Source organism: Drosophila subpulchrella, chromosome 3R (genome assembly GCF_014743375.2).
Source record: "Drosophila subpulchrella strain 33 F10 #4 breed RU33 chromosome 3R, RU_Dsub_v1.1 Primary Assembly, whole genome shotgun sequence".
Lineage (NCBI taxonomy): Eukaryota > Metazoa > Arthropoda > Insecta > Diptera > Drosophilidae > Drosophila > Drosophila subpulchrella.
This window is the reverse complement of record NC_050609.1, coordinates 5,896,331-5,906,072: the sequence shown is the minus strand read 5'-3', so window position 1 is coordinate 5,906,072 and position 9,742 is coordinate 5,896,331. Positions and strand designations below refer to the sequence as shown.

Sequence of the window (9,742 nt, the reverse complement as noted above, 5' to 3'; positions counted from 1 at the left end):
TTACAGTGACGTTTACCTTTATTAAACGGACTTTGTTACAAAAAAGTGGGGTCGCGATTTATACAATGGCCATTTTGTGTGAAAGTCTAAATTGGTGGAACAAAAATACGGTTAGCCGCTGTTTGGGACTCAACTACTGTCTAGGATTGGATTAGTTTGATTAATCGGAATCGGAGCGAGCCGAGGACTTCTTTGATTTTTTATGCTTGCGCTTCTTGTCGCGATGTCGATCCTCCGTGCTGGACTCCCGTTTGTTGCGGGTGGCGGTTGCCTCGGTTTTGGCCTCGCTTTCGGCTGCTGTATCGATTCCCGCTCCCACCGATCCAACTCGTTCCTCGTCCTGCAGCTTTTTGAGGGTCTCGGCCTTCAGACGCTCCAGTTCGTTGAGCTCACGGGTGGTACGCTCCTTTTCCATGTCGTCCTGGCGCTGTTTCTCCAACCGCCGTTCCTCCTCTTTGGCAATCTCATTGCGCATGTGCTCCTTCATTAGCATGGCGGCCTCCGCACGCTTCTGCATCTTCTCACGGGCCGCCTTCTCGCGTTCCTCGTCCATGGGCAGAGCGGAGGTGAGCTTGGGCAGCGGACTGCGTGAGCGGCGGCGGCGGGAGCGACTGTTTGAGGGACTGCGACTGCGCGATGAGCTGTGCCGGCGTCCGCGGCTGCGGCTGCGTCTGTTTCCGGGGGACTCGCGACGTCTTCTACCATCCGACTCCTGTCGCCTTCTTCCAGATGACTCCTGGCGCCTTCTAGCAGGTGAATCCTTTCGCCTTCTATCTGGTGTTTCCTTGCGTTTTCTTTCAGGCGAGTCCTTACGCCGCCTGCCTGGTGAGTCTTGTCTTTTGGCCAGGGAATCCTGTTGCACTCTGTCGACGGAATCCTGTCGCTTTCTGCCCGGTAAATCTAGTTTTTTTGCAGGAGAATCATGGCGGTTTTTGTCTTGTGAGTCCTGACGCTTTCTGCCTGGCGAATCTTGTCTTTTCACAGGAGAGTCCTGTCGCTTTTTGTCAGAGTCCTTACGCTTTCGGCTTGGACTATCCTCTCGCTTTCGACTTGGAGAATCATCACGCTCTGTTCTGGCTAATTCCTGTGGCTTTTTGCCATCTGAATCTTCTCTTTTTTTATTGCCAGAATCCTTGCGCTTCCTACCAGCTGAATCGTCGCGGCTCCTTTCGCGTGAATCGTCACGCTTTTTATTTGAAAAAGCCTCTCGCTTCCTTTCTTTCGAGTCTTCCCGCTTTCTTTCCACCGAATCCCGTCGCTTACGTGGGGGCGAATCTTGCCGCCTTCTTTCCGGCGAGTCCTGACGTCTCCTGCTTTGCGACTCCTGATGTTTCCTGCCCGGCGACACCTGACGCTTGTGATTAGGCGAATCCTGTCTGCGTCCCTGACTGCGGGATCGCTGTTGACGGCGGCGATCTCCAGCGGGAGAGCCCCTGCCCCTGATTGGTGACAAGGGAAAACGATTCCGGTATTCGTTATCCTGCGAGCGCGAACGGCGGCGTCGATCTCTGTCCGCAAACGGATTCCGGCGATTGCCGCGGTTGAACTGATTTTGATTCTGATTCTGGTTGGAGTTTTGTCCAGGACGCCTGGCAGGCGAGCGCTGCTGGCGACGAGGAGAATGGCGACTGCGAGAGCGACTGCGCTTAAGTTTGGCTTTTTCATCGGGTTTGCGATCGTCGCGTTTTGAATTTCGATCCCTGCTAGTCGATGGCTCTACTTTGCTCTCCTGCTTGGTGGGTGGTTTCACCTGTAGTTCCTCGTCCTCAGACTCGGTTTCTGTCTGCTGCTCGTAGTCCAAAGCGTTCATGTCCATCGATTTGCGGCGCTTGAGAGGAGTCACTTCCTTTTCGCTGGCTTTCTCCTTCTCCTTGTCCTTAGGCTTGCCACGTTCTGATGTTTCCTTCGACTTGTTTTTGTGTTCCGGTGAGAATTTCTCTGGCGTCATTTTGCCGCCGTAAGTGCTGGCATGGGTTAGCTCAAAGAAGGACTGCTTGGGATTCTTGGTGGCCTCTTCGTGGCGACGTTTTCGCTCGTGCTCGCGACGCTTTACCTCCTCCTCGCGCATCTTGCTCTCCTCCTCAATGCGCTCCAAGTCAGACAACTTAATGGTGCGCTTCTGGGCATGCTTCCAGTGGGGTGGCGTAGTGCTGCGCGATCGGCTGCGCGACGGTGTGCGGAAACGCTGCAAAAAGTATTTCATTTTTTTAATTTTATTATGTGACATTATATGTGGAGGTTTTAAACTTACAAACACGCCGCGACCTTTGACAATGCGTCCGCTGCGCGATGTGGGCGGTGCCTGTTTCTTTGACCAACCAAAGTTATTGCGATTGCGATCTCTATCCTGATCCTTACCGCGATCGCGATCACGATCTTGTCCCCGACCTCCACGATCTTCACGATCTCGGGAGCGCGATCTCTCACCGCGCATTAGGAATTTGTTTGATACCTAGATAAGTATGAAATAATAATATTAATCGTAGCAATCTAAGTAGTTATGTAAATTGTGAAATACAGATAGCGGAATCGGCATAAGTTTGCAGATTAGAAAGTTACGACAGTTAAGCCACTCTAAGCATTTAATTAAGGTTTATGCCGAACCTCTGGTATCTCGTTAGGATCTATCTTAGTTATTGTGACCAATGGATGGAGCTCGCCTTCTTCTCGATCCCCGTCATCTTCCTGAGGATTCTGATCATGCTTTCCATTGCCGCGTCTTTTATCATTGCTATGAGAAATGTTAAACAATTTGAATACATAATATGCATTGGGTTATCCATCAAGGCATACTCTTCGCTATCGCTGGCCTTCGACTCCTTTCGGTTGCGCTTTTTCTTTTTATCCTTTCGCTCGGCCTTGACCTCAGCCTCACTTTCCTCGCTGTTTGAGTCATCTGTGACCGTGGAGCGCCTCTTTCGCTTCTTTTCCTTTTTGGCTAAGAGATACAATACATGATAATTACAAAAAGTAAAACAAAGTGGACTCCACTCGTACCCTTGGTCTGTCTAACCAGTTCACCGCAGTTAGCTATAGCCGCATCCTGCAGCGGCCTCGAGTTCCGATCGATGGGAAGGTCCTCCAATTGTCGCACCAACTCCTGACCGGATATAACTTGGCCGAATACAACATGGATACTGCAACAGGGAAGCGAGACATTCATATTCTGATCTATTGGTTTAATAACAATCAACTTACTTGTCCAAATGTGGCGCAGGCTGTGTTGTACTACAATGAGAAACAGAAGAAGAGAAAAATATTCTTTACACTTTGGCTAACTGGTTGTTGGGCTGCAGTAGGCAGTTGTAGTTGTAATCGATGTTGTTGGCTGTTCAGTTGTTGTTGTTGAATGGTGGTTGGTGGAGGCATTGTGATGTGCAACAAAGTTAAAAGGTTTCAAGGTGTAGCAGAGGTGGCACACTGGTCTTGGGCAAGCCACCAACCACAAGAGCCGCTGCAGTTCGCCATGACCAACACGGAGCGATCATCGTCATCTGAAAGATCCAGCTAGAGATGCCGATCCCGGCAATGATCCAGGTTGAGAGCCGAGAGAGATAGAGACACACACAGGGACCGAGGACCAAGGACCAAGGACCAAAGACCAGGGAGGAGAAAGACCAGATCCTTCTTTCACTTGGTATTTGGACCCACGGGCCGAATGCATTTGGGCTGGTGGATGGCGGTGCAACGGCCGGTGGTGGACAGATGGATCTGTCCGCTGGTCAGTGGGACGCAGGCACACATTACTGCCCACGGGCTACGGCTAAATGGCAATAGATTAATGAACAACAACAGACGTTTAAATATAGATAAAATAGAGAACGAATAGAGTTTATCGGAATTGTCGGTGCCTGAAACAGAACTGGAACTAAATTTACGAAGGGGTTAGTCCGGACTCTGCCGGTTACGGCCCTCGATGGAGAGAGCACTTACATAAAGAACTGCGAGCCATTGGTGTTCTTGCCCCGGTTGGCCATCGACAACAGGAACGGACGATCGTGCTTCTTCTCAAAGCACTCATCTGAAATGAGAAGAAAGGACATTTTTATTATAAACACATCGACATTGTTAATAATATTAAAGTTTATCACTTAAAAAATGATTTTTAAATAGTTGGAGATCTAAAATTGATCTTGAAATCCTTAAACATGATAGATAAATTAACAATTCACAATTTTATAATGTATTATTCCCATAAATCCGTTTCTAATTTCATTTTTGACCTATTTTATTCTTGACTTTAGCATAAAAGTATATTTAGGAACACATGGACGAATCCTCACTTATTCTAGATGGAATATACATTCAAATGAAACATATGCAAAAATGTAAATATAAATTGTGTCACTATAAGATATGAGAACTTATTTTTATCTTCTCTATTCAACGTTTTTATTCCTTAGCACATGTGTTTGTAAATAAATAATTGGACATGAAAGCCAATCAAAAACTTTTTCCCCAAATGTTACCTTTCTAACCTCGTTAAGTTTAAGTGGATGATTGATAGAATGAGTTTAATTGGATGGAAAGTTTTAAAATTTTCATTGAGGGGGATGAACTTCCGTATGGTTATGGATACTAACTTTGATAAGTGCTCTATCAAGCAGTGGGACCCTACATACAGTAGGTTTATAGAATTTAATTGATAAAAACTTACATACACATATATTGACACATTTCTTGGCTGATAAATGGCCGTGTTATTTTTATAAAATACTGGCTTTAATAACCAGGATATGCCATGGACCTTTCTCAATCACCTTCTCTTATATGTACGAAGATCACATTTAAAAAAGGGTTTAGAACCAGTTTCCATATTGCCTTTAAATATTTAATAAATTTTTCTAAGATGAAAATAGGGATATAATAGTCTAAAAAGATTTGGGGAGGTATATGTAATAATTACAAAATATGAAATCTATTATCATACCGTCGACGTATTACAACGGAACTTTTAAAGCTTTTTTCCATAGCTGTCAAATAAGTACAGTCGTACCCCTAGCCAAAAAATATACATTTTCTCTTTGTGTAGAAGGGTATATAAACTTCTGCAAGCCAGGATTTATTTTGAGTTCGTCTTATCAGACACCCACTGTATTGATTTTTTCTCCCACCACAAATGTCGGCCAATTTGTATGTATGTACCGTCGTCTTATATGTATGTACATGTAGTTTTGGGCACCCGGAACTCACCCTCAAATGTTCCGCCGTAGATGGACTCGCCGCCGGTGCCGTTGCCCGCGGAGAAGTCGCCCGCCTGGACCATGAAGTCCTTGACCACCCGGTGGAAGATGACCCCCTTGTAGTGGAGCTTCTTGCCGGTGACCAGGCCAAGACCCTTTTCGCCCGTGCACAGGGCCCGGAAGTTCTCGGCCGTCTTCGGCGCCACATCGCCGTACAGCTCGAAAACAATGCGGCCCACGCCCAGGCCGCCCAGCGAAATGTCGAAAAAGCATCGCGATCGCGTGGCACTCGCGTCGCGCTTGTTCACCGTCATTGTTTCCGCCGCTTTTTCCCACTAAATGCAATTTAAATACGTATTTATTCTCTTCCCGTTTTCGCGTTGCACAATGTTGGCGTTGCCAACTCGCTTCGAAATGCTTCGAAAGGGTGTGCAGTGGGGACGTGAGTGGCGCGAAAAAAAATACCAAACCTTACAAAAAATACTGACAAGTTGTTTCTGGTGTTACCTCAATAGTTTGAATTTCAGAAAACCAGAGTTGTTACCATATTTTATTTCAAAGCCATGACACCGTTTTTCTTACATAAGAAATACACGTGCTAGAAAGGAAAGTGGAAAAAAAGTCGCTACAACTCACATCAGCGGAAATCGATTCCGTATTCCAGTGTTTTTGTTCAGTTTTTTTTTAGCTTAGGTAATTTATGTACTTGGGTTTCGTAAATTTTTTATGAGGTCTTCATGAACCTTATACATGTCGAGATACAAAACCCAAAAATAAGATAAAAACAAAATTTCAAAGTTTCGTTTGCTTTGCACAGGAATATGTCAAAGGAGGAGATAGTTAACCGTCACATTATTATCTTGGTTTCATAGAGTCGAAATGCCGAACATAATAGTGGGTAGAATTTTAAAAAAAATTTTTAATTCGAAAAGCCAATTGAATAATTACAACCGACAATGGACGCAACATGGTTAAATCAGAGCTGGTGAGCTTGTTATGAAGACCTTATACATGACGAGATACATGACGAAGAATAAGAAAAGCAGAACAAAATTTCAAAAAATTTCGATTGCTTTGCACAGGAATAAGTCAAGGGAGGAGATAGTTAACTTTTAAGTTCCTTACGGACAAATTGTTTGTGGGCTTAAACATACAATTATTTTGCAATGTAATTTATTTGGTCCCGAGAGCAACGATAAGTAAAACAACAGTAAAGTTCTTAATTTTTCGCAGTTTTACTATACAAATCCTTTGTTAAAAAAAAAACAAAATGATTTAAAATTAAATTATTAATGGCCTGATCATTGATGGAATACTTACAGTAGTTCTGCCAATCGCACTTGAACACTAATCATGATGTTTTTTTCAACCTCCTTTCTAATATAAAATCATTTTCTTCTTACATAAGAGACTGTCAAAATACTTCTTTACTTTTATAACGATTTTTCTTTTTGTTTCGAATTTTTAAGTTTTAAAAAACACATTCCTAGACAAGTAAAAATGTGTGTTTGCATCCCTCGCTCGAATACGGTCACACCAAAGCCAATGTTTACATGGAGACTCGTGTGTGGATGTAACGGCGTGTGCGTGTGAGTGAGAGCGGGGGCGGCGCGTGTGTGAGTGCGAGCGGGAGAGCAAGACGAAGACGTGTTCTTTTCGGCCAAGCAGAAAGCAAATAATTTGTTTTATCAGAGAAAAACAAAAAAAAACCCAGTAAGTGTCGCGATAAAAACACGACAATCGCATTGCAGCCGTCGCAGAAGCGAAGTATCAGCCTCAGCTGACCGGAAAGTTAACGTTGCGACGTGGAAAATCACGAAATCACCCAGCGAATCAACAGAATTTCAACAGAATGTGTGGCATATTCGCTTACCTAAACTACTTGACGCCGAAGTCGCGACAGGAAGTCTTGGATTTCCTGCTGCAGGGCTTGAAGAGATTGGAGTACCGCGGCTACGACTCCACGGGCATAGCCATCGATGCCCTGAATGCCGGGGAGGGGGAGTCCTCCATTCTGCTGGTCAAGCGGACCGGGAAGGTGAAGGTCCTGGAGGATGCGGTGGCGGAGGTGTGCCTGGGCCAGGACTACTCCCTGCCCATAGACACCCACATCGGCATTGCCCACACGCGCTGGGCCACCCACGGTGTGCCCTCCGAGGTCAACTCACATCCCCAGCGATCCGATGAGGACAACAGCTTCGTTGTGGTCCACAATGGCATTATCACGAACTACAAGGATGTGAAGACGCTGCTGGAGAAGAGGGGCTATGTCTTTGAATCCGACACGGACACGGAGGTGATAGCCAAGCTTGTCCACCACCTGTGGCAACAGCATCCTGGCTACACCTTCGGCGAGCTTGTGGAGCAGGCCATCCAACAGCTGGAGGGCGCCTTTGCCATTGCCTTCAAGTCCAAGCACTTCCCTGGGGAGTGTGTTGCCTCCAGGAGAGGTTCCCCACTCCTGGTGGGCATCAAGGCCAAGACAAAACTGGCCACGGATCACATACCCATCCTGTATGCCAAGGCCCACCGGCCACATGGCCAGCCGCAGCAGCAGGCCTTCCAAGTGCTGCCCGCCGGCGACTGCAAAGCGGAGTTTCAGCCTCTGGAGCGCAAGGAAGTGGAGTACTTCTTCGCCTCGGATGCCTCGGCCGTGATAGAGCATACGAACAGGGTGATTTACCTGGAGGACGACGATGTGGCGGCCGTGAAAAACGATGGCACGCTCAGTATTCATCGGCTGAACAAATCCTCTGACGACCCACATGCCAGGGAAATCCTCACCTTGAAGATGGAGATCCAGCAGATCATGAAGGGCAACTACGACTACTTCATGCTCAAGGAGATCTTCGAGCAGCCGGAATCGGTGGTCAATACCATGCGTGGCAGGATGCGGTTCGATACGCAGACCGTGGTCCTGGGTGGCATCAAGGAGTACATACTGGAGATCAAGCGTTGTCGCCGCTTAATGCTGATAGCCTGTGGCACATCCTATCACAGTGCAGTGGCCACCAGGCAGCTGCTGGAGGAGCTCACCGAACTCCCGGTAATGGTGGAGCTGGCCTCGGACTTTCTGGACAGGAATACGCCCATCTTCAGGGATGATGTGTGCTTCTTTATCTCGCAGTCGGGAGAGACGGCGGATACACTGATGGCTCTGAGGTACTGCAAGCAGCGAGGAGCCCTCATAGTGGGCGTCACCAACACGGTGGGCAGCAGCATCTGCCGGGAGTCGCACTGTGGCGTCCACATCAACGCTGGACCCGAGATCGGAGTGGCCTCCACGAAGGCCTACACCTCTCAGTTCATTTCGCTGGTTATGTTCGCACTGGTCATGTCGGAGGATCGTCTGTCGCTGCAGCAGCGGCGTCTGGAGATCATCGATGGCCTGTCGCAGCTGGACAAGCACATCAGGACCGTCTTGGAGCTGAACTCGCAGGTGCAAGAGCTGGCCAAGGAGCTGTACCAGCACAAGTCGCTGCTCATCATGGGCAGGGGCTTCAATTTCGCTACCTGTTTGGAGGGAGCACTGGTAAGGATTTGGATTTAAGAACTATCTATCAACTTTTGTTTTCGTTTTTAATTCCAAAACAAATATTACTCACTTATTAATTTGATAACATCTTAATGATAAAGCTGGCTGGAAAAAACCAGTGTCAACAATTTAATTAACTTGTTTACGGCAGCATAATAATTGAGGTTTCTCTGTATAATGCTGAATTTATGGAATTGTGAGATTATCTGGGCAGCCAGCAATTTAACTAAACTTTCCATCTTTCCCATTACCATGCTAGCTTTGTAGAAATCTGATATATGCATTCAAACTAATAACTATTTATTGCTTTACAGAAAGTTAAGGAGCTGACCTACATGCACAGCGAGGGAATCCTGGCTGGAGAATTGAAGCACGGACCCCTGGCCCTCGTGGACGACGAGATGCCGGTGCTGATGATCGTCCTGCGGGATCCGGTGTACACCAAGTGCATGAATGCCCTGCAGCAGGTCACGTCCCGCAAGGGCAGGCCGATCCTGATTTGCGAGGAGGGCGACAACGAGACGATGTCCTTCTCCACGCGATCGCTGCAGATCCCCAGGACCGTGGACTGCCTTCAGGGCGTGCTGACGGTTATTCCGCTCCAGCTGCTGTCCTACCACATCGCCGTGCTTCGCGGCTGTGACGTGGACTGTCCCAGGAATCTGGCCAAGTCGGTGACGGTGGAGTAGGCAACCACAATTGTCTGGCTGCGGCCGCATCAAGAATTCCATTTTAGTATCTGCCTGAAAAAAAACAAATCCTTAGGACTTAAGTTGAAATCATTTGGTATTTTCGCGGTTTGAAAACAATTACAATTAACCCGCTGTGCCCCTTCCGGTGGAAGCCGGTTCTGTTAACCCCCCGCATTTTATAGCCTGTATTGACCCCTTGTGTTGTGAAACTATTACTTTTTGTGAATGTGCAATTGAAATATAAATATTTCCAGATTTTCTCTAAAAATTGATTTTTATAAATTAAGCAGGGGGATATGTTGGGTGAATATTAGGATTCACTGGTGTGTTTT

General features: G+C 46.9%; 2 protein-coding genes across 2 annotated transcripts; one reads left to right on the top strand and one right to left on the bottom strand.

The window, feature by feature from the left end:
- Positions 1-5,598, bottom strand: LOC119555767 (peptidyl-prolyl cis-trans isomerase G). The gene is made up of 8 exons (XM_037867423.1): positions 5,194-5,598; positions 3,934-4,021; positions 3,199-3,228; positions 2,998-3,137; positions 2,794-2,938; positions 2,605-2,731; positions 2,252-2,452; positions 1-2,185 (listed from the first exon to the last, which is right to left on the bottom strand). The coding sequence occupies exons 1-8, from the start codon at positions 5,495-5,497 to the stop codon at positions 161-163; spliced, it is 3,060 nt and encodes a 1,019-aa protein (XP_037723351.1). The 5' UTR covers positions 5,498-5,598; the 3' UTR covers positions 1-160.
- A 1,188-nt stretch (positions 5,599-6,786) lies between these two features.
- On the top strand, positions 6,787-9,678 carry LOC119561542 (glutamine--fructose-6-phosphate aminotransferase [isomerizing] 2). Its single transcript, XM_037875195.1, has 2 exons — positions 6,787-8,715; positions 9,033-9,678. Exons 1-2 carry the CDS (start codon positions 7,036-7,038, stop codon positions 9,405-9,407), a joined length of 2,055 nt encoding a protein of 684 aa, XP_037731123.1. The 5' UTR covers positions 6,787-7,035; the 3' UTR covers positions 9,408-9,678.
- The last annotated feature ends 64 nt before the right edge of the window (positions 9,679-9,742 follow it).